At 39.8% G+C, this 25,210-nt stretch overlaps 2 protein-coding genes and 1 non-coding gene across 3 annotated transcripts; all 3 read left to right on the plus strand.

The window, feature by feature from the left end:
* Positions 1 to 464: 464 nt before the first annotated feature.
* Positions 465 to 3,902, plus strand: LOC126374039 (uncharacterized). Its single transcript, XM_050020492.1, has 3 exons — positions 465 to 627; positions 1,430 to 1,612; positions 3,650 to 3,902. Exons 1-3 carry the CDS (start codon positions 582 to 584, stop codon positions 3,856 to 3,858), a joined length of 438 nt encoding a protein of 145 aa, XP_049876449.1. The 5' UTR covers positions 465 to 581; the 3' UTR covers positions 3,859 to 3,902.
* Positions 3,903 to 6,663: 2,761 nt separating this feature from the next.
* Positions 6,664 to 6,747, plus strand: Trnal-uaa (transfer RNA leucine (anticodon UAA)). The gene has a single exon. It is a non-coding gene; the product is annotated as a tRNA-Leu (tRNA).
* A 4,884-nt stretch (positions 6,748 to 11,631) lies between these two features.
* Positions 11,632 to 24,525, plus strand: LOC126374004 (uncharacterized). The gene is made up of 6 exons (XM_050020449.1): positions 11,632 to 11,716; positions 18,004 to 18,193; positions 19,064 to 19,638; positions 20,541 to 20,745; positions 21,062 to 21,215; positions 23,816 to 24,525. Exons 3-6 carry the CDS (start codon positions 19,269 to 19,271, stop codon positions 23,987 to 23,989), a joined length of 903 nt encoding a protein of 300 aa, XP_049876406.1. The 5' UTR covers positions 11,632 to 11,716; positions 18,004 to 18,193; positions 19,064 to 19,268; the 3' UTR covers positions 23,990 to 24,525.
* The last annotated feature ends 685 nt before the right edge of the window (positions 24,526 to 25,210 follow it).

The raw sequence follows: 25,210 nt of genomic DNA on the forward strand, positions 1-25,210 counted from the left end.
GCGGATGTTACGTTCGGTATGCAAAAAATTAAGTTTTTCAAAGTGTTTCAAAAAAAGTTTCAAACTGTAACTACGTATGTTTCCAACTGAATAAAGATATTTTTTAATTTGGATTTTTTCAATAACCCGACAGAATTAAGTTCACGCCACATGTAAAACGGATTGCATACCAGCGAGATGCCTATTTTATCGTCCGGCTTATCCACAAAGTACCTATAATCAGAATAGTAATCAGAATTCATACATAATAAAATCCGCACAAGCTTCGTCTTCGTATTTGAGTTATCTGTGATTACTCGTGGCTCTGCCCACCCCCATTGGAATTAAAGGCGTGAGTTTATGTATTGCAGCTCTGCTTACTCCCATAGCGGTATGCACGTGGTTATATGTATGTAAGTTGGTAATCAGAATAAGGACGCGCCGTTTGAATGCATGTGAATAAACTGTGAACAGTATAGTATTTACTACACATTATAGTGACAGTTCAGTATCGTTCAGTGATTGCTTAGTGCCAAATGTATTTAATTACTAAATCACTAATATAAATCGCTAGTGTAAAAATAAATAATAGAGTTATAAAAATGTTTTTGAAAAATATTGTGTTTTTGTTAGCGTGTGTTCATTTTGGTAAGTAGTTTAGCGAGGGACTATCCAGGCTATGTTTCCCAAATACAATATAGATGGCGTTGTACAGATTGCATGTGATAATTAACTATTTTCCAATTGCTTGGGTGCATAATTATATAAATATAACGTAACGGCTGAGGAGTTGAGGAGCTCGATGGCGCAGCGGTAAATGCGCTCGATCTGCGATTGTTGAAGTTAAGCCACTTTCGCAAAAGCCGGTCATAGGATGGGTGACCACAAAAAAAAAAGTTTTCATCTCGAGCTCCTCCGTGCTTCGGAAGGCACGTTAAGCCTTTGTTTAAGGCCCGATCTTCCTATCCATCCATAGGGAAGGCCCGTGCCCCAGCAGTGGGGTCGTTAATGGGCTGGTGATGATGATGAACGTAACGGCAGAGGCATATATAAAAATATTGTTTATACATTGTTATAAGTTTACGCGGTTATTATCGTAATTAAAACACATAATAACGGGTTCTTACCGCGTTTAAAGTAGGGATATGAGATCTCTCGTGACCATGGCACTTGCAACAGTGTCGAAATATCGGGAGTCTCATATCCCTACTTTAAACGCGATAAGAACCCGTTATTATGTGTTTTAATTATAAAAATATTGTTGCTTGATATTTGGATCAGAATATATGAATATATAGGGATATGAGACTCTCGATATTTCACGGGATGACCATCCCGTGATCCTGGCACATGCAACAGTGTCGAAATATCGGGAGTCTCATATCCCTGCTTTAAACGTGGTAAGAACCCGTTATTATGTGTTTTATCTATCTACTTTCTGAATCCTCAGGGTCCTCGATTAAATGCTTCGAATGCAACAGCGCCAACAACTCGATGTGCCTCAACCCGAATCTGTACGACCCTGAGACAATTCACAACTTCCTGCCTATCACCGAATGCCGGCATGGCGTGCAGGCCGTTTCCGGGGACGCCGGGGGATACAACTTCTTCTGCAGGAAGATTGAGCAGACCAGTTAGTTTTTATCTCTATACAGAATACAGGATGTTTAAGACATCGTAACGAAAACTTTCGTTTTGATACAGACCATGATTCTGAGTTGGTATCAAGTGGAATTTTTCAACGCAAAATGGAAATATTCCCGTTGTAAAAACTCTTTAATACTAAGGATCCTAGCTGCTTTCCTTTTTCAAATTGTTCTTTCTTGTACTCTGGTTTTATTTGCCTAAAAGTTAGGTATAAAGCTAATTTTCCATAACTTTTTACTATTTACTGCAGGGAACGTTCCCAAGGAACTTTCCCGGGAGCGGCACATCATTCTATCGCGTGGGTTGGGAGGTGGAGTACCAACCTCATCAACCCTGGTATCAGGGTTACTATTGAGCCGCCAAAGGCTCATGTAACGAGTAGTCGTTACATGAGAGTAAGTAGTTACTTACTTAACATCAGTAAGTACTAACCGGGACCAACGGCTTAACGTGCCTCCCGAAGCACGGATCATCTTACTTTCGGATAATCTGGTGATCAGCCTGTAATGTCCTAACCAAACTAGGGACCACAAAGTATTTTTGTGATATTTCCCTACCGGGAATCGAAACCAGGACCTCCGGATCGTGAGCCCAACGTTCAACCACTGGACCACGGAGGTCGTTAGCCGGAGGCAACAGAGCGGGATGGAGCATTTTGGTGGTTTTTACTATAAGGTGATGTGTCTATTTCTCATCCAAATTGGTTCAGCAGATCCTTTTCTTTTTTGACGTGACTTATTGTAGATTTGCCGCAGATGGCATTAACTACTTGGCCGGACAAATGGGGAGCGCTGAAGGCTCTCACCCGGTACAACGTTTAAGACAACAGGCCTGAGGGTGCCCAGTTGGGCGCGAACCTCGGCTCAGGGCGTCGTCTGAAAGGAAAAACATTTGAAAGAATTAATCGACCCTAGTGGGTCGATAGCGATAAGCGCTGAATGAGGGAAATCGTCGACCACGCCGGCGGGGTCGGTATCGGGGACCTGAAGTGTTTGGTGTCGCGAGCTGATTGGCTGCCTCTATGGCTAGAGTAATCGGGTGTTCAGCAGATCCGAGCATGTAAACATTTATTGTTTCGTACAATAAATGGGTAATGTTATGTAATATAAAAACAGGAAAGCGCTAATTCATTCAGATTTTCAGATTACTTTGTTCGTACCATTGTGTATGAAAAACAAAGATCTTATAACGCGAGCTTTTGTGTGTAGCATTTTAAAGTGATGTTATTATAAAGTATTATATGTTGCTGATGTCACTAACTTACTGGTCTACAAATAATATCTTGTTCAATAAATCCAGTCAAACTCAAATTTTAGAACAATATGCCGGTCTTCCCCACACTGGCCTTAAATCTGAAATTTTTAGCGAATCTGATTTGCACCTTTTGCTTTTGTCAATAAGACCCGGGTGAGAGCCTTCAGCGCTCCCCATTTGTCCGGCCAAGTAGTTAATGCCATCTGCGGCAAATCTACAATAAGTCACGTCAAAAAAAAAAAACAATAAGACACTTTTTTAGCAAAATATTGCAGATACGCCTGTTTGCGAAATCAGATACGTAATATGGCCGGCCCAATTACACTTCAATGAAGCAGACATAAGGTTCGATTCCCGATGGGGACATTGTCGATATCACTATTTGAGACTGTCGTTATTTGACTAGGAAATTGATAGATAGATAGATAGATAAAATCTTTATTTAGGTTTAAGACGTTACATTAACTACTTAATATTAAAATTTGAACATATATGAAATGTAAAACTTAAAACTAAAAAGGGTACTAGCTGGGCTAATGTCGTATCGGCCCACATCAGGAGCAACACGAAGCCAGAAAGCCAAAAAATAATACAAGAAAGAAATAGCTGCATTACTTGATTGTCCGGAAAAAGTAAAATATTTTCATGCACGTCGGCACGTGCAGAGCTACGAACTCAAACGCGTCCCTAACCCGCACTGGAGCAAGGTGGTGGAGTGTGGTCAGCAGTGGGACTTAGGCTATTTATGTTATGTATTGTTTGCCTTCAGTACTCCACAAGCACTACGAGCCAGAGGTGCGTGTGACCCGCGGGTGTGGCTGGCGGCAGCATTACAAACCCTGCTACAAGGCTGATAACGAGGACCACCTCGAGACCGTGTGTCAGTGCTTCACCGACGCCTGCAACTCTGCTGACGTCACCAGCCAGGGCCGAGCCGCCGCCATCTTTGTATTGCTATCCCTTGTTATGTTAAAGTAGAATTATAGAAGTAGTAAAATTACAGTATTTTTGCTGCATAAAAAGCGTTTCATTTACATTTACCCATACATAATACCTCTATATGTATCTACATTTATATTTTGTGTTTTCAATTTTATTCTTCCTCAACAGCCTCCGTGGTCTAGCGGTTAGAGCGTTAGGTTTACGATCTGGAAGTCCGGGTTCGATTCCCGATGGGGACATTGTCGAAATCACTTTGTGAGACTGTCCTTTGTTTGGTAAGGACTTTTTTCAGGCTTGAATCACCTGATTGTCCGAAAAAGTAAGATACCGTGCTTCGGAGGGCACGTTAAGTCGTTGGTCCCGGCTATTAGCCGTAAAAAAACACCTCCACCAACCCGCATTGGAGCAGCGTGGTGGAGTATGCTCCATACCCCCTCCGGTTGATTGAGGGGAGGCCTGTGCCCAGCAGTGGGACGTATATAGGCTGTTTATTTTATGTTTTTATGTAATTTTATTCTTAGGTTAAGTAAGTCTTGTTGTTAAATTGTGTAAGTAAATGTATGTGTGTGTTGTGGACGTTGTGGTTTGTCAAAAATAAAAGTTTTATTATTATTTGTAGTGACGAGTCTCAACTAACTATCGGGGCCACAGGTGGCGGATAGTGGAATACTCCTATAGTATGCAGGATAGCTGCGAGTAAGGTGAATACCGAATAAGCAGTCCCGGACCGAGGCGACAGGGCTATCAGGATGCGGGCGGGGTATCTATTGGCACAGATATCTGCAGCAAAACTCGCACTTTATCCAATGACGACCCTGTGACGTGGCGAGCTAGCACCGCCATTAAATAAGTGCTTAGCCCGGTCAGAGGGAAGCAGCCTGCCAGCCCTTCATCAGGCGGACCTTGTAGTGAGGAGAATGGAGTCCCCGTGTGTCAGTGGGGCCGAAGCCAACACGTCGAGGCACCTTAAGACAATTGGGTCGTGTTTTAGGTTAAAGATACATTATGAAATTTTGTATAAGTACTAAATTAAGACAGACACGCCCACCCCCGCGGCGAGGACGCGCCGTACAGGAATTGCCCCAGTGGAGGGCAGAGAAGATGACTAGTCCCCCCTGGAGCCGGGTGGTACATAAATAAATAATACTTAGGTAACTACATCTCTACTAATATCATCATCATCAGTTGGTTGGGTAGTTTGGCTCACTTTAAAGTCCCAGGTTCGAATCCAGCACAGGCCTAAACCAATGATTATCGAATTTGTTTCCGAATTCATGTTTGGATCATAAATGATTATCACGTGCTCAGCGGTGAAGGAAAACATCGTGAGGAAACCCACATACCTACCAGAGAAATGCATTTTCGGAGAGAGGAATGGCGATTACTCCACCGACAAGAGCGCAGCTCTTAAATAGAGGGAGAGCATTTTCGGAGGCATGTGACCTAACCTGTATTGGGCTGGTTTTCCCTTCGGGGGTTGGAAAATCTTCAATCTTCAAATCTTCAGGTTATGTAAGCGGACCCTGTGAAAAAACGGGATAATGTTTAGGGAGATGATGATTTTTTGTTATGGAACCTAGTCGGACTTATATTTTAACTAGCTTTTGCCCGCGACTTCGTCCGCGTGGCGTGTTATAAAAGAGAGATCTTTGTGTGTGTGTGGGAGTGCATATAAAATTTCAAGCATCTAACTTATGCAGTTTAGATTTTTTCATACATTTTTTTTTCCCGCTAACTCCCATTTTTTTCAAAATACAGCCATAACTAAACTTTATATTTACTAAGGTATGCATGCATGCTACATTGAAAACATATATCTTACGCGGTTTCGATTTTTTCATACAAATGTTTTTTCCCGCTAACTCCCGTTTCCGTGGGAATTTTGCAATATCCTGTTGCAACTAAGCTTTAAGTTAACTAAGATACCTGCATGCCAAATTTCAAGCGTCTTATTTAAGCGGTTTAGATAAATATTATTAGGTAACTACCCCGTGTCCGAGGACGGGTCCTGCGTCTGGGTCCGGCACCACCACGAGTAGGTATAGCTGTAACCATAGCGAGTATACCTGGTCTTCTTATACCATGCAAGTGCCACACTCGCATCAAGGAACACAGTATAGTATATGGTTGCAACCAGGGCACCCAAGTAGGTGGCACCTTCTCGATTCTTCTTTTTAATTTTCTTGTCGTTATTTTTAATAATTATTGAGTAATTAGACAAACGTACCTATATGTGTTTTAAGAACAAAATAAAATGATTGGTTTGATGTAGTGGTTTGTTTATAGCTGGTATTAAGAAGAGGAGTTTCCATGGTCTTTGCTTTGAATGAACCACGCTGCTTTTTTTTTTTCAGAAATCGTCTCGAACTAAATTTATATTCAAAAAATACAATATTTTATTTAGCACCGCCATCTAGCGAACGACCGTAAAACTATTTGCTTGCCATGCCAACCCAATTCACTCTGAGATAAGTAAGTGAGGTATGAGTCATAGAAGTTCGTAATTAAAATAATAGATGGCGCTATGTATGAAATAATGATTTTTAAATGAATTAATTTATAATGATAAACCTACGCACCTGTAGTACTTTCAGTTCATATCTGGAACTAGTATTATTTTATTCAAATGGAATTTGCTTTCCACTCAATGATATTAAAGTTATGTCTTTTATTTTTAAATCATATGTATTAAATACAAAAATGTAATGGAAATAGTACTCAACATAGTAATTGTTAAAAAAAATGGTACAAAATTATAAAAGAATGAATAATGATGCAATAAAGTCGGCAATGAGCCAATATTGAAGCAAGTATACGCACATTTTAGCGTCTTCTCAACGAGTCAGGTTGGCCGAGTGGTCTAAGGCGCCAGATTTAAGCTCTGGTTCCCGAGAGGGAGCGTGGGTTCGAACCCCACACCTGACAAACCGTACTTTTTCTTTTAGATTTTTTTTTTATTTTAGATTTAGCTTAATAAATAGAAATTAAACTTTATATTATGGGAAAGGAAATGACAGTAGATTTACTTATTTTTTAACTTATGTATGTATGTACCTAGTGAGTCAATAAAATCACGACTGTGATCTCTTGTGGGCTCGACAGAGCCATAAGTAAGTGCTAATTAGGAGACAATTTGTAGTCACTTTTGATACAAAGTCTAGTATGGGGAGTGGTCAATGGTGAAGCGGTGGTTGTAATGCTGATAACAGTGAAAAGATAATATGGGAACCGAGGAATGCACGTCGGTTTCTGTCGGTTTTTACGACACTCCCGGGAAGAAAGAAACCGACCGCGTTCTTTGTTTAATACTTACTCCATCCATTACGTTACGTATTTTAAAACGATATCGGAATAAAAATCAAACAGATACCCTATCTGTTAAATCAAAAATTGATTGAAGTTTGAAAGTCATTCAATTGGATCGTTGGTAGGTACATTGAAAGGGCATGAAACTGCGCAGTTCGTATTGAATTACATAAACAAGAACCAGGGAAAATTACCAGATATTGATGTGTCTAAATCCAATATAAACCTTATCAGGAACAATGCCAACTTACATTTGCAGCTGCGAAACCGGTTGACGGTACAATATTGTACGTAAACGCGGCGATCGTAGCAGCAAATGTAAGTTTATTTCGCACACATACAAATTTCATTGACAAACAACACGCACACTATGAAACTCGACATGTGCTCACGCACACAGACGCACCTGGTGTTTGAAAATAGAATGTTCCAGAATATGAAACGTAAACATACCAAAAAATAAATCCATCCAGCTGAGAAGAAAATTTGACATTGGCAAATAAATTATAATTACCTAGTATTTTTGACCCCGAAACGTGTTCCATTTTGTTATCAAAAACAAAACAGCTGACAAACACGTGCGATATAAATACAACGATAAAACATCACTGGAAAAACATGATAATGATAATTAATTCAAACAATCGAATCAAATCGACAGAACTTGCTTCATTAATTAAATGAGTTGAAAATACTGTGTTTATTAACTAACGGACTTTGAAACAAGTAATGTTATTTTATTTTAGGGTTTTCAAATAAAAACAAATACATTATTTTATTGTAGTCGTTATAATAATGATATGAAATTGCCAAATACGGACCCCGAGACCTGTGCCCTGGTTCTCAAAACTTACAAGCCTTGTATTACAAGAAATTTTCTTGTAAAAATTTGGAATATTACAAGAATGTATTTATCAAAACTACATGTAAATTACATGTTACAAGTTTCAATATATATTTCACAAGTATATTTTACCATCCCTCTACTTTTTTTGACAGACGTAATTTACACGTACTTGTAACTTGTAGATTGTGAGCGTGTAGACTTATAAGTTTTGATAAACAGGCCAGAGGATTGAAAAGAAGATTTTAATTTATATTTCTTGACTCGAATGGCACTATAAAATAAGTAATCCTAGTACTTAATAGATACATCCATACATAATCCCTAATGGGGTGAGCAGAGCCACAAATAATTAAATACAACTTGCAGCCGCTGTTGATACGATGTCGTAAGCTGGATATGATGAACCTTATGGTGATAAGGGATCAGCCTATCGGCCATAACATAAGTCCATCATGTTAGAGGACACAATCCCTCTGTCGGATTTTACGACATGCCCGGGAAGACTAGCAGCTGAACGTGTTCTATGTTTTTTATTTGCTCCCAGAACAGCATAGAAGCACTTAATAGATAAACACTATATTTTATGATTTATAGTTTAGAATGAGCATATCTTTTTTATTACTAAGGTGTATATTTGCTAAGGTGTTATGTCTCATCCATTATCACCATTATCACGTTTGTCTACACTCTACTCTTGCTTATACATCATTTTATCTTTATCGTTATCCCTTGTAAATATTATGTTCTTAGTTACTTAGTGACTGTTTTACTGTGATTTTGAACCTTCATATAGCTACTTTTTGAAAATAATTTAAAGTAATATTCTAAGTCTATGCTCATCATATGATATGATGTAGACCGGGTGAAGGCCGTCAGCGCTCCCCATTTGTCTGTCCAAATCTACAATAAGGGTGGTATTAATAAACTAATCTCAGCTTCGAGACTGCCCTTAAGACCATGTCAATGTGACAGTTCTCATATAAAAACAGAGACTTGAGCATGATCTTGAGGGCAGCCTCAGCTGAGATTCGTTTATTAATACCACCCTTAGACACGTCAAAAACAGGATAAAAATAGAAGTGGGATAAGACTAACTAAGATCAGGAATTAACTAGCACCATCATCTGTCTAGCATTATCGAGTTTTACACAGGGTCCGCTGACGCCGAAAGAAAACTCCACTTGATATTAACTCAGAATCATGGTCTGAATCATCCCCTCAGTTTTCGTTACGATGTCACTATCACCCTGTATGTATATTGTGTGCTACAATTACGCAATTATTTATTTATTTATTTATTATACCTTTTACGTTCACGACATTACAGTGTCGAAGCGTTTGTCGGGGAGGTGCAATAAACGTCATCATCACCCTAGCGTTATCCCGTTTCTCACGGGGTCCGCTTACCTAACCTGAAGATTTAACAGGTCCAGATTTTACAGAAGCTACTTCCTTTCTAACTTCTTCTTTGGGCTGGTTTTCCCGCGAAAGAAAACCAGCCAAATACAAGTTAGGTCACATATCTCCGAAACGCATTTCTCGGGAATGTGAGTATACTTTTAGCATTATTTGTCTACGTAAGATTATTGGTCTTCTTGGAATTTTCTGACGTGTTTAACTCGTTTTGTCTGGGGTGAAAATATCAACATAACATCAGCTCACGACCCTAAGGGGTAGTCAGATGTACATCATAAGTAAGTACCCACGCCTCGTCGAAATTTCTGTTAGACGAACGTGATGAGTAGTGAGCTGTATCGCCGTCTATAATGGTTGAGCCAACTGTGTTAGTGAAAATATCGCCATGCATAATACGAGAATGTCTCAGCCCTTTGGAGTCTCATCATTTGCCTAAATGTTATGCTACTTTTTTAAGGAAAAAAGGCAGTGGTTTTCTTCTTGCATTTCGCCTTGCAGTACTCTGTCTGACGCGGGTTGGATGGCGCCCAGACTCCTGTCCTCCGCCTCTGTATGGTACTGATAGTTACTGCTGTCCTCTGTCAGGTTTCTGTCACACAAAAGTACACCACGCTAAAGTAAGAAAATAACACATTACGTTTCGTTAAAAAATATCTCTCTTACCATATGCCACCTTGCTGAAGTGCGAGCGAGACAGACAGTTCTCCTCTTTACTCCTTAGCTTACGACCATTTAGACTGAAGTAAGACCCAGAGGGGGTGAGGTAAATCTAGCTCGGCGCCCGATACGAATTGGTGCGGGGAGGAAAGTTACCGTTCTATACGTATTATTGATCATTATTCTCTGCGTATGAAGGCCTATGGTTAGTATAACGGTGTCTAGCAAACTTGTATAGTTACCCGAAAACTATTGATCTGGTCTATTTTTAGTGATGACCACGTTTTCCATTTTCCAAGAAAGACTACAGAAAGCCATTATGGCGGTCATTTACACTGTTGAATACGTATAATGATGTTGGAAGTAAAGTTTATGTTGGTACCCATATTGAATTTTCTTTTGTTTCCGAGACTGTTTTGCGAAATAATTTGGTTTATGTTTATGGTTGGTTGTTATTGTGTTTTGTTTGTGGTCTAAGTTTAGTTATGCATATAATAAGTAGTCACATATTCATCATCATCAGCCCATTAACGTCCCCACTGCTGGGGCACGGGCCTTCCCTATCGGATCGGGCCTTAAACTATCACCCGGGCTCAGTGCGGATTGGTGGTTATTAACGACTGCTAATGCAGCCGGGACCAACGGCTTAACGTGCCTTCCGAAGCACGGAGGAGCTCGAAATGAAAACTTTTTTTTTGTGGTCACCCATCCTATGACCGGCCTTTGCGAAAGTTGCTTAACTTCAACAATCGCAGACCGAGCGCGTTTACCGCTGCGCCACCGAGCTCTATCAGTCATATTATTAGGTATGTGTACTTATTTCTTTTTCTTGGCATCTAGTTAGTATATTATTTTTCTGTTAATTTCCCCATGAATAAATAAATAAATAATAATTACCGTAGAGAATTCCACTCCTTAGCAGTGCGCATAATGAAGGACCATGTGAAGCGCTTTGTGCGAATAGTTGGGATATCCACCAAATAGGGATTGAACCCGGCCGTACGTCTGGAAGTCCGAAGATAAAAGAAGGATGGTGGAATGAGTTCGTGTAGATCGCGGGCACACTCCCCGAAGTGCAGTCTGTAGAATACCGAATACCTTAGGTAGGTACATTTTTTTCCAGTTCAATGACCTCTACAAAGGAAATTAATGGATTCTTTTACAGTTATAAAGTGACGCCCCATGACCGCCCGAGTCGCCCTTGAATTTCACAGGTACCATGAAATGATTCATACCTAGGTCACCGTTGCTAAATATCGACCCAGGTTCTACTAAAAACCACACGGCTTCAGCACGTGCTATCACCTCACGTTTTCATATCACCATACCTATTATATGACACAGTTATGGGAATTTGTATATATAACTTTGTATACATGTAAACAAACTTGCCAACAACGCAGCAATACTTAGTGTGCGTGTAATATGACGCGCACACGCACACATGCAAACTTTATCGCTGTGTAGATACAGTGTAAGCTACGCACACTTAGGAAAAAGTAGTGTGAGGATCTCTTGAATGACGCATGTCGGCGAAGGGGTCGGGGAGGGAGGGGAAATACGGAATTGGCGGTTTATATAGACCGCGCTCGCGCAGGGATAACCAGTTTCGTTCTAGAAGTAAACAAATAAAGAGCTTGGAGGATCGTCCGGCTAGCGCCATTATGGGTATGTTTACCTTCCTGTTTTTATTTACAGCTATATTTAGGTGTCATAAATCATTCGCGTTATCAGGAATTTTAATTAGGTTAGTTTTTTCGCGATAATTCTCCCATTTGCTTCGTATGGAAGGAAGGAGTGGCTATTTCAATCGCGTCTGACCTTTTCGCCGTGTTTACGTCTGGAAATAACGTCTGTTCGACGATAATGTCGTCATGCGCATTTGGTTCCTGCTTCCTACAGTTGCACTTTAACTTTTGGGTGAATTTCAGAACACCAGAAGACAATCATTAGTCATTAGTGTCATGAGGCTGGTATTCCACTTCACAATCCAGACGATATGAAGAAGAATGTCATTTCACGTAAACGGCTTCCGTGGTCCAGTGGTTGAGCGTTGTGCTCACGATCCGGAGGTCCCGGGTTCGAATCCCAGTGGGGACATATCACAAAATTCACTTTGTGATCTCTAGTTTGGTTAAGACATTACAGGCTGATCACCTGAATTTCCGAAAGTAAGATGATCCGTGCTTCGGAAGGCACGTTAAGCCGTTGGTCCCGGTTACTACTTACTGATGTAAGTACGTAGTCGTTACATGAGTCACGTCAGGGGCCTTTGGCGGCTCAATAATAACCCTGACACCAGGGTTGATGAGGTTGGTCATCCACCTCACAACCCACACGAAGAAGAAGAAGAAGTGTCATCTCAAATATATCCTAGAATCGGTTGTCTTTTTTTATGAAATGAAATGATGTACCTACAAATATGACCTACTTATAGGTCACTTTACTGCTGGATCTACTTAACTGATGGTTGTCGCACAACTTCTTCTCCAAGGAATTTCTCTCAAGCTTCCAGAAACCAGAACCCACATCTTACTTTTTTGCTAGTTACCTATAGTTCCTCTTGCCTTCCGCTCAACAGTACTCTGTCTGACGCGAGTAGGATGGCGTCCAGAGTAGTTTATTTCAAAGCCGTACTCCTGTCCTCCGCCTCTGAACAGTTATTGCTGCCCTCTGTCAGGTTCCAGGTTTCAGTCCCTGTGACTTGCCCCTTCCGTCCTGCATTGCCGTACCGATGGCTCCCATCTCCGTCTCTGCAACCGTTAAGGTCTTCACCCATATCCATATTCCTCCCTAAAAAAGTAGCATGGAGAATGCTACACCGACAAGAGCGACAATGGCTGTTTTTGTGATGATGACCGATAAGTAGATTTGTCTCGATTTTTACCGACTTCAAAAAAGGAGGAGGTTCTCAATTCGACCGTATATTTTTTTTTTTTTTTTTTTTTTTTTTTTTTTTTTTTTTTTTTATGTTTGTTCGGGCATATCTTCGTCGTATATGAACCGATTTTGATAATTCTTTTTTTGTTTGAAAGGAGATATACCCAAGGGGGTCCCATGTCAAGGAAGTCAGGATCTGATGATGGAAGACCAGAGAAATCGAGGGGAATTTTCAAAAATCGTAGGAGCGACTAGTGCGTTTGTAAAGTCATATTGATCGGATCGATCTTTAGGCTTCGGGAAAACTTCCCGACCTTCGAAAACTGGTCAGCATCAGGGAGATACCCTATGGCCTGGCAAAACTATACAACCTGGAGCAATTTTTCTTTCACGAAACGTATTTAAATCTTGATCAAATTCAATCGCCGGTGCAAAAAAACAAAATGGCGGAAAAAAAAGATGGCCGCCATACAAAATTTTGTCGATTTTGGAAGAAGCCCGTTTGGGTAAAAATAATGTATGGGGCGCTTACTCAAAACGTCATGTAGAGTACGGAAATACTTTCTGGTCACCAAAAACTGCTCCGCATCAGAGAGATACTCTACGGCCTGGCAAAACTATCGCACGTGAACCAATATTTCTTTCAGAGCACTTATTTAAATCTTGGTCAAATTCCATAGCGCGTAAAAAAAAACAAAATGGCGGAAAAACAAGATGGCCGCCATACACAATTTTGTTTTTTCAGAAAATGTCTCGGGATATAAAATATATATCGGGGTTGTGATCGGATCGTCATGTTAAGTATGGAAATACTTCCCGATTTTCGAAAACTGCTCCGCATCAGGGTGACACCCTACGGCCTGGCGAAACTATCACACCTGAACCAATTTTTCTTTCACGAAACCTATTTAAATCTTAGTCGAATTTAATGGCCGGTGAAAAAAATACAAAATGGCGAAAAAACAAGATGGCCGCCATACAAAATTTTGTTTTTCCAGAAAATGTCTTGGGGGTAAAAATGATGTATAGGGGTGTGATCGGAACGTCATCTTTGAAAACTGCTCCCAATCAGGGAGACATCCTACGGTCTGGCAAACCTATTGCACCTGGATTTTGTTTGTTTCCACGACACCCATTTAAATCTTGGTCAAATTCTGTCGCCGGTGAAAAAAAACAAAATGGCGGAAAAACAAGATGGCCGCCATACGAAGAGGGACAGTTTCGAATAAACAGGACACGCGAGCTGCTTTAGCAGCGAGCGAACCACGCGAAATCTACTGTATCTATATGTATGCGTGAGTGTGTATGATAGCAGCTTCCACTGACAACCACATGTGTGTATGTACACATACACATGTGTGTGTGTGTGTGTGTGCGTGTGTCTGTGTGTGTGCGTGTATCTGTGTGTGTGCGTGTGTACGTGCGCGTGTGCTCGTGTGCGTTAGCGCGTGTGTGAGTGTGTGTGTGTAAACATGTTCATCAATAATAATTGTGATCACTACTAATAATATATTATATTATTATATATGAATATAAATCAGAAAATCTGTCTGTCTGCATCCTTGCTCGGTCTAACCATCACTTAAAATCGTAAAATAAAATAAAATTTTTAACAAAAAAAAAACCGACTTCAAACGCAAAACTAAAAAGCAATAAATAAATTTACTTCGCACAAAGTAATTAGTACGTATTTTCAATTAGTTAATTAATTTATAATTCTGAAGTCGGTGCCAAGTAAATGCTACAACAACCCTACTACAATATCAAATTACTATGTACACACAATATTGTTTAATACCTATATCAAAGCAATTACAAAACAATGTCAAACAAAAAATTACAAAACAATCAGTATTGAAAAATATATGAATCGGTACTTCGTTGTAGCATTTCCTTGGCACCGGCTTCAGAATTATAAATTAATTAACTAATTGAAAATACGTACTAATTACTTTGTGCGAAGTAAATTTATTTATTGCTTTTTAGTTTTGCGTTTGAAGTCGGTTTCTTTTTGTTAAAAATTTTATTTTTTATATCATACTATTTTCACTTCTAATCATATTCAGATGGTTTGTTCGTTGGTTTCTATGCCCGTCTATAGTATACTTGTATGCGTCATTTGGCATTGAAATCGTATCAACCGGAAGGTATACACCACTGCAATGCAGATATTTGATACATATATGTACCTAGGATTTTCTATAAAAATGGTGATAACTGTTAGGTCTGAACACACAAACACATACACTGTTTTTTATTGAATTGAATTCACGGTCTATCTGTGTGTTGGTTTAATTATTGGGTTCTAAAGACCTAAAATGTTATCTAATTTAATTAAAATTGGAATATAAGTTAGATAACTGGATCAAAGATAAATTATAAATACTTAAATAAATAAAATGCTAATATAGAAATAAAAGCCAGTCTAAGACAATTAAAAACCTATTGATCATTTGTCTTCTTGATTGATTTAGGTTACGATTTTTATAATAGTAATTACATGATAGGAGAATTATAAATCAGGAAGATGTTTGAAACGTTTATTGATGACGTCTGTACATTTATATCTTCCACAAAAGTGACGTTTCGTAGAAGATATAGTAACAGAATAATATATTTGAGTTTGAACCGCATAGCGCGTGCATATTGTAAATATATGTCATCGGTTACTCATTATTCAAAAGAGTTCTATTCTACAGTTTTACCTGTCGTCAGTGTAATTAAAAAAATATTAGGTAAACATACAATACAATACATACATATAATGAACTTGACCTTGCCAAAACGCGATCAATACCTTGCATCGCGTGACTTGAACGAAACGATAGCATGGGTCCATTGTTTTTGCAAGTAGTTTGAAATAAAAATTGAGAAAACAACAAAATAATACTTAAAATTCCCCTTTGGAATAGAAAGTATAGGCAATGCGTTCACCAGTTTATCGTCACGAGCAAATACCAGACGGTATTATGAATACGGCAGAAAATAAACAACATTTAATCTTATAAGATTAACGATTACCTAAATGATAAAAAAATGCCTGCGGGGACCAATAGAAGCAGCGATGGCTGTTGATCGAAGCCGTCGATATATTTCGCGCCGCGATATAATTCGGGTGTTATGCCGCGAGGGCTACACTATATATATATTATACATATTATATTATTATATAATAATGTAGTGTTTGAATGAAGTGAATATTCCAAGTGTATATTTGAAAGACGTGTTGCTGTTTCTTGTCATTCCTTCTCCTCAGCCATAACACCTTGTGAAATGACACAGATTCAACTAGTGTAAAATTCACCGTAAAACTACTGGCTACTACTTTATGTTTTATATCATGATGATGGAAAATTTTATTGCCACAATGACATAATTGAGGTAGAACATATACCTACTGTGGTTATAAAGAGCGATGAGGCAGTATCATTAGAAATGCCGGCATTATTATGGTTTTTCTATGAGGATAATTGGTTTTCCTTGTTAACGACGATTTCCCTCATTCAGCGCTTATCGCTATCGACCCACTAGAGTCGATTAATTCTTTCAAATATTTTTCCTCTCAGACGACGCCCTGAGCCGAGGTTCGCGCCCAACTGGGCACCCTCAGGCCTGTTGTCTTAAACGTTGTACCGGGTGAGAGCCTTCAGCGCTCCCCATTTGTCCGGCCAAGTAGTTAATGCCATCTGCGGCAAATCTACAATAAGTCACGTCAAAAAAAAAAAACCTTGTTAACAATTAAGCCAGTACTTAAATATAAATTATTTACTTGCATCCAAGTTTATACCGTTGTCATTAAAAAAGTCCCAAGTTGACGTTATTGTAAATTGTATAGAATAGATTAGAAATAGTTTATTATAAAAGGACGCAACACACAAAAACAAGACAATAACAGCATTTAAAATTTTCACAAAACATTTACAAAAAAGCAAAACGAATGTTCGTCGAAATGATCATAAGGTGGTGGTGGACGTCCTGCTCCTACTATCTACGGCTTCTACTATCTACTGTATGTATGCATGTATGTATACTATAATTATATCCTTGTTCGTATCTGTAGAAATGTATAATAGCTACATTTAAGTATCTAATTCAATTAAACTAGTTAGATAAAGACATTTCTGTCGCGTGACCTAACCGGTTGCTGTTTCTAATTGGATTGTCATGACTTCTGCGTAACTGCGCAGTTAGCAGGCTATTCCATTTACTAGATTGGTTCCAACTAGGGTTTGTGTATACTCGTTTGAGCTGGGTAGAATGTCTGGTCTAGTCATTGGTCAGTTATTACTACTTCTATAGTGAGTAATTTCAAGGTCTATGTTATTAATTGGTAACCTCTGAATATATTGCCCTACTGGGCACCCTCAGGCCTCTTTTCTTGTTGTACCGAGAGCCCTCAGCGCTTCACATTTGTCCCGCCAAGTAGTTGTTGCAATACCGATGAATTCACTTTTGACTAGTAGGTACCAGTGGGTAAGGTCTATCCAGATTCTTTTATGTGACTTACGTATCCAAAATATGTTGCAGTCCAGCATGGCAAGCAGTGCGATGTACAAAATCAATAAAAAGTTCAGTAATCACAAGGTGATTTTTTGTGATTTGTCCCCACCGGGATTCGAACCCGGGACCTCCGGATCGTGAGCACAACGCTGAACCACTGAATCACGGAGGCCACATCTCCCTAGCATTAACCAGATTTTCAACAGGGTCCGCTTACCTAACCTGAAGATTTGACAGGTCCGGTTTTTTACAGAACCAACTGCCTGTCTGACCTTCCAACCCGCGAAGGGAAAACCATACCTCCGAAAATGCATTTCTCGGGAGTGTCGGTTTCCTCATGATGTTTACCTTCGCTGATCACGTGATAATCATTAATGATCCAAACATGAATTCGAAAACAAATTCGACAATCATTGGTTTAGGCCTGTGCTGGATTCGAACCTGCGACCTCAAAGTGAGAGGCAAGCTTTCTAACTGGGCTACCGCGTCGTCGACTGACCCACGGAGGCCGTTAGTAGTAATTAAGCTTTAAAGTAATCAAGAGTAAATAAACTGACTTTACCTTTCCTTTTCAGATACGTTAAATATAAAACCGTTAATTAACCATCATTCGTGGTCTCCGGACGCGCCTGCTGGCGTGGAGGCCACAGGAGCCGCAGGGTCGTATGCACCGGGCTCCGCCGTCGCGTCCACCTCGTCTGAGGAGCGCGCCATCCGCCGCGTTATGGGCCGCTGGGGCGCCGAGTGGTTGAGCTGACTCGACAGGTTTGTATACCACTTTAAGATATTTATTTCAATGAGAGACTTTCCAGGCTATGCTCCTCAAAAAATTGAGAGCCTTCAGCGCTCCCCATTTGTCCGGCCAAGTAGTTAATGCCATCTGCGGCAAATCCACAATAAGTCACGTCAAAAAAAAAAGCTCCTCAAAAACAATATAGGTGGCGATTTTAGGCTGATGAGATTTTCCTTCGTTTAACCTTCTAATTTCGTGGAAAACAGAAAACAGACATATGCATCTGTGTATCTATGCATTTATCTTTGATTTTATTACACTTAGGCATTATTATTCTGATCAAAATAAAGAGAAGCAATATATAGCGACATAATTTTATACATAACTAGCGACCCGCCCCGGCTTCGCTCGGGTGCAAAGCTGAGGAAAAAAATGAAATGATTTACGACATCACATTAGAAACCTCAAAAATAACAGTATTTTTCCACTATTTAATGGATGTTATTAAGTATACATATAAACCTTCCTCTTGAATCACTCTATCTATTAAAAAACCGCATCAAAATCCGTTGCGTAATTTTAAAGATTTAAACGTACATAGAGATATAGGGACAGAAAAAGCGTCTTTGTTTTATACTATGTAGTGATGTGATACAAATATCAAGCAGCAATTATTTATATAGGTACCTATACCTATTATGCCTCTGCCATTAGATTATATTTTTGAATAATTATGTACCCCGAGTATTGAGAAAATAGGTGATTATCACGTTAAATCTGATCAGCGCCATCTATATTTTAATTGAGGAACGTAACGTGGAAAGTCTCTTATTGTTTTTAGAATGCAATATAAAAAAAGTTTTTGTTTTTTGTACTATAATATATTTATTTTGATTGGACAGCCCGGCCTCCCCCCTTCCCGGCCCCCACTGGCCGGCAGACCACCCCCTGCCGCCCCCGCGGTGGGGGGCTCCCCGCCCGGCGCTGCACCTCACCCTCCAACAGTACGAGGATCTGGTCGCGAAAGCCGAGGCGCTGCTGAGCCGTCTCGTCGTCTCAGAAAACTATGACTCTGTCAACAACTTCCTTACTCTCTATGACGCGTACATGGCCTCTCCTGACCCGGCACTTCACGAATTCTTCCAAAAATACAACCCGCCAATCAGACCCAAGAAGAACACCTGTGTGGGATTAGGCATGGAAGTGATGAAGAAGCTTAAAGTTCTGGAGAAGGACTTCCCGGGGATTACCAAGTCGATGATGCTGGTGTCTTGTGATGAGAATATTGAAGACCTGGTTGACTACGCGACGTCGTTCCCTGGCCCACAAGGGTTTCTGATCGAGACAGAGAAGGACCACGTGATGGCGGCGATTCACGTGAGAATCGCCGGCCGACCTGGCGTGTTCCTCTCTGACCTGGGCTACCACATCTCCAGGGTCGTCACCGTTATGGCTGATCGATGCTACCCTCACACTGGTACGTATATAAGCAACGTTTTATAAGATGCATTTTTCTGTCTGTGCGAAACACATTATCTTTACTGACAAAATAACAAAGAAATATAAAAAATATGTCAAGTATCATTTCCCATTATTATCTACAAGTTTGGAGGTAAGAAAGACACCATTAAAATCATTCCTAAAAAAATGCTGGTTAGAAAATACAAGCAATAAGATCTCACATTCTGATATAAAGTCTTAAACCTAAATAGAGATTTGATTTATCTATCATTCTTTTCGCTGACCGGTTTCTATTGAAACCCTATGAAACTTTCTAAGAGCCAAACTCCAATCCTGAATCTTCTCTTCTTATCGTGGGTTAAGAGGTGGATTACCAACTCCATCAACGCTGGTGTCAGAGTTACTAAATTATTAAGCCGCCAAAGGCCCCTGACATGGCTCATGTAACGACTACTTACTTACATCAGCAACTTGTAACCGGTTCCGAAGCATGGATCATCTAACTTTCTGGACAACCAGGTGATCAGTTTGTAATGTCCTGGGGCCTGTTTAATAAAACTTACAATTGTAAATTACAACGACAATTTGATGTTCATTACGTAGCTAATATGAAACTGCAAAATATTCATAATCACACACTCCGTAATGTCATTGTAATTTACAATTGTAAGTTTTATTAAACAGGCCCCAGATTAAACTGGGGATCACAAAGTGATTTTTGTGATATATCCCTACCGGGATTCGAACCTGGCGCCTCCGGATCGTGAGAGGTTGAGCGTTGCAACCACTGGACTACAGAGATCCTGAATGATTCTGGATTTATCGATCTTTCCCCTCTATCAGTTTTCCCTGAACATAAGTAAGTGCTATAAAATATCTTTATCCTTATCCTTATCTTTATCTTTATCCTTCCTCCAGGTTGGTTCACCCAATCAGACGAGCCCCACTGCCGCAAGGAGTATATGTACCAGCTGAACCTCCAGAACACCAACTACATAGAGTGGCACGAACGGGAGACCAGGGGTGCCAACGTGAAAGAGCGTCTGTCTCTCATCTACGTCGCTAAAGCCTACCTCACTGCAGTCAGTGTCACCGAGAAGAGAAACCTGGTCTGGGACTTAAGGTATGCCTTTATAATCTATAGTATCGTAGAACCCCCGGAACCGGACTTGGACCAAATTCGTCTTAAGTGCAGTTTTCACTAACACAGCTAGTAAGTGCTAAGTTTTAGTTAGTTGTATTTACGTGTTATATCTGATTCTTAAAATGAATTTCTGTGCTATAAACTCTATTTGATTCGTAATAATTACAAGTGCAATTGTGCATGTGTATTTAGTACCTCAATCAGGGACTTTCCTTTATAACTATTACAATTTCCTTTATAATTGTCATTATAACTGTCACCATTGGCCATAATTTTCTTTCCTCCGTGTTTCCAGGAGTCTTCTGGCCAGGGACCCCAAGGGCCGTCTGACCGCTGGTATCTACTTCCCGCTGAAGCCCAAAACTGTGGAGTTCACCATCTTCTACGAAGGCAACAACGGCAAGCAGAGGAAGAAGATGAAGTTTGAAACCTTCATGGAGCTGCAGAAGGTAAATTTTACTTTGACATACTTAATTCGATCTTGAAACTATGTGTGAGTGCGTTCAGCTGCTTATCATCCTGGCTTCGTTTCAGGAATAGGTAGACAAAATGTTGGACTGGTAACCTGCCAAGGCTCATCATATCCTTTACTTTACTTGATTGAACAAATGGAGAGCCGTCGACGACTATTCCTCATCCATAAATCACTATTGGCCCACTAGGTTTGATTTCTTTTTCTCTCTCTGACGACGCCCTGAAGCAAGTTTCGCGCCTATTCTCTTAAATTGTTGTACCCTCAGCGCTCCCTACTTGTCCGGTCAAGAAGTTAATGGCATTTGTGGCAAAAGAAAAGTTATGACTATACAATGCACCAGATTAATCGTACGGCAAAAATAACTAAAAGTATTTGAAAGCTTTTTTGGATAACCTTTGCCGTTAACCTGTCAGATAAAAGCACCTGTTTATAGATGTTTTTAAACACCTGATGTGATATTTAGAGATACGGCCAACCTTCGGGCCAATGAATGATAAAGAAATGATACGGGTAACTACCTAGACAATATCATCATCATTAATTTAAGAGCCACGCTCTTGTCGGTGTAGCATTCTCCATGCTACTTTTTTAGGGAAAAAAAGGGCAGTGGTTTCCCTCTTGCCTTCCGACCCGCAGTACTCTGTCTGATTCATTTATTACATGTCAGAAACATAATTGAAGTGGAACGTAGTGTGAAGGTACCTCTCAAAGTTCATTCTGTTTCCAACTGGATAAACTCGTCCAAATGGGATAACTCTGTTCTCACTTAAAACGATCAAACGTAAATGATTTAAATGGATTAAGGGGAGGGTTAGCACTGGCCAAGGGTATTATCAAGGGTACAACCCTCGTGTAGGGTGTTTTTTGTACTGTTTTTTTGCAGCAGACAGTAAAATTCGATCAAACTTTAATCGAGAAGGGGATGATCCCTACCGTTGGATAAAAACATTCCAATAGGTAAGGTATCCAACTCGTAACGGAGATAAAAAAACATTGTACTGGTCATTTTAGTTATAAAATGTCTTGACAAGTGTAAGATTGACCAGATACACACAATACGATATCGGTATCAGTATACATAAATCATCCAATCAATCAATCAATTCTTTCAATTTCAATTTTTACTTTTTTCCTCGCCTTATAATTTAAGCTTCTTCTTCGCTTTAAGCGATAAGGCCGCCATTTGCCATGTAGTTAAGAGTCTTTTGTAATTATTTCTTTTTATTTTGGTGCAATAAAGTATATTTGTATCAATCAAAAATAAGACAAAACCAACAGCGTAACATGACAAAAATCACACACATTTTAATCTTTTGATCCGACTATCTTATGTCTAAAAACATTCGACAAAGTTGCTATGCAAAATAATATAAAATAAACCGTTTAAAACTTAATATCCGTCGAATTTGCAAAGAATTCGGCAAAAGATATTTATGAAGGCTATTCAGTCAAGATTGGCGTGTATACGTCATCAGGTTGGTAGACAGCCAAGTTGCCAAGATTGGAGATTCCTACAGACGGCGTAAACCGAAATAGGTTGGATGACGTCATAGAACCGGTTTTAACCGGTGTAAAAACGGTATAATCGCATGGATACTAAAACATGGTTGTGGCAGAAAACGTGCTACAACATGTGTGTCGAAACGAGCTCGTATCTGTTGACGTTGATAAAATACGTAGGTAGGTGTAGGTACTTTAAAAGCTAGTTAGCGGGCAACAGATATAGGTACAATTTATTTTGGTATCTGTTTGAATTATGTTATATTATATTATTATGTTCAAATGAGATACAGTAGATTTTAATGAACAAAGTAAAAGCTTTTCAATTCTCCTCTGATGAATAAAGCCTTTACTTTTAGGAGATATAACTTAAGTATGTTCTATCTAAAAAGGCGACATCGAAGCATTTCATCTAAAAACCAATATTGCTTTGCAACTTGGAATTTTGGAGATACTGATTTAATGGTAACACTTACGTCATTAAAGGGCTAGCAATGGCGGTTTGTCATAGGATTGAGCATACCTGTAGGCTCTGCACGGTAACCGCGCCGCGCGCGGCGCGAATTATATCGAGGTCTTCGACCAATAGTCGTTTGAAGTCCATCGTAGATAGCATTCGTATCGTTTATTGGTCGAAGCGCTCAATATAATTCGCGCCGCGCGCGGCGCGGTTGTCATGCAGACCCGGCTGGTTTTATTATACCATGGAATAAGGAATACTCTATGGTCAGCACCGGGTGAGAGCCTTCAGCGCTCCCCATTTGTCCGGCCAAGTAGTTAATGCCATCTGCGGCAAATCTACAATAAGTCACGTCGAAAAAGAAAAAAACTCTATGGTCAGCGAGGGCAATCATGGACATCAACATAACCTAATCTACAACTAAAACTTAACTTTTTTTATCTTGCGGTCAGTCTCATTGACTATAAACAGATGAGTTGGGTTTATATGGCATGGAGGACGTTACTCCCAGCGAAGTCAGTCCTTTCTTAGATGTAGTCATTCGGCCTGACTGTCCTTATCAAAAATGTCTAGTTATCGAAACTACAACTAATGCAACAATTTCATCCTTCCAGATACCAGATGAAGTAGTAGACGAGGTTGAGCAGTGTAATGACCAGCTCCGCCTGCGTGATGGCGAGTTGCTCTCCATCCTGAAACGCCTCGCCACCATCGTGTCAGACGACGAATATATGGAAGAACTCCTCGAGGTGAATAACAAGATCGTTCAGCTGTCCGTTGGTGCGTAAGGATCCTGGGACTTCCAAGGAACTAACGTTGGATGGGAATTTCGAAGAACTGGAGAACTTGGGAAGGAACCAATACCGTTGGGAAGGAGTTTTGAGGAACTGAAGATTGGAATGGACGGAAAATTATTTGAAATTGGAAAGGGATTCTCTATTCCATTGCATTGAATAGTTTTTTGAAATAAGAATGAAAACTGGAATCTCATGTTTTTGAAATTGGAAAGGACTTTTTTAGAGATTGGATTGGCTTTGATGAGAATTCTTCACCAATCTCTTTTTCGTCACCGGGATTTCTTCATCTTCTGGCGTAATGGTTCCAGAAAACGTCACCTAACGTCGTCTTAGAGTAAAGCAGAGGGTTTATTATCTTCTTTCTTTATAAAGTAGTATTTCTTCATTAGTTCTTCACGGTTTCTCTTTCATTTAGATTCATGTAATATTTAGTTGCTTAGTAGTCGTAGAAATTAACAATCTTTCTGAGACATTAAAGAGACGGTTAGCAATGGGAAAAATAAATAAAAAAATGTTGAAAAACATAATGAGTTACTTTTATTTCGGCCTCAAGAGCTAAATCCTATATCCTGTAAGTTAAAAAGTCCCCTAAATAAAACAATAGAACATTTCCTAAAAACATTAATTCAATATAAATGTGAAGGTACTTTACTCTGTCTGTCTGTTACATTTTCGCGCCTAGACCGCTGAACCAATTTTGAAGAAATTTGGTACAGAGATAGACTAGACTTCGGAAAACAAAAATGGATAGCTTTTATTCCGAAAATCAGCCCCTAAAGGGATGAAAACGTGGGTGAAAGTTAATGAGCTGATAACATGTCACCATATGCGGTGATGGAGGTGATGTGGTGGATGTAGTAGTGTACTATCTATCTATCTACTAAGCCTGTGTCCACTGCTGGGTATAGGCCTCCTCTCTTTCACGCCATCCTTTCCTGTCCTGTGGAAGTCTCATCCACTGCTTTCCGACGTAAGTACCTCACAATATCATCCGACCACTGGGCTGGTGGTCTGCCTCGATATCGCATACCATCCCTTGGCCACCATTCAGTAACAGCCTTAGTCCATCTGTTGTCATCCTGTCTAGCCAAGTGTCCTGTCCATCTCCACTTAAGCCTAGCGATTCATATACCTACATCTTTGACTTTAGTGCGTTGTGGTGACACATATACACACCGACACACATACTGTGCTTACCACAGTATGTATTAA

This window comes from Pectinophora gossypiella, chromosome 16 (genome assembly GCF_024362695.1).
Source record: "Pectinophora gossypiella chromosome 16, ilPecGoss1.1, whole genome shotgun sequence".
NCBI lineage: Eukaryota > Metazoa > Arthropoda > Insecta > Lepidoptera > Gelechiidae > Pectinophora > Pectinophora gossypiella.

Excerpts from the sequence above, each read along its gene's own strand:
- LOC126374004 (XM_050020449.1), top strand. The coding sequence starts at position 19,269 with ATGGCCTCTCCTGACCCGGCACTTCACGAATTCTTCCAAAAATACAAC. Across the intron at positions 19,639-20,540 it reads TCGATGCTACCCTCACACTG|GTTGGTTCACCCAATCAGAC; the intron begins GTACGTATATAA and ends TCCTTCCTCCAG. Across the intron at positions 21,216-23,815 it reads CCTTCATGGAGCTGCAGAAG|ATACCAGATGAAGTAGTAGA; the intron begins GTAAATTTTACT and ends TCATCCTTCCAG.
- LOC126374039 (XM_050020492.1), top strand. The coding sequence starts at position 582 with ATGTTTTTGAAAAATATTGTGTTTTTGTTAGCGTGTGTTCATTTTG. Across the intron at positions 628-1,429 it reads GTTAGCGTGTGTTCATTTTG|GGTCCTCGATTAAATGCTTC; the intron begins GTAAGTAGTTTA and ends CTGAATCCTCAG. Across the intron at positions 1,613-3,649 it reads CAGGAAGATTGAGCAGACCA|TACTCCACAAGCACTACGAG; the intron begins GTTAGTTTTTAT and ends GTTTGCCTTCAG.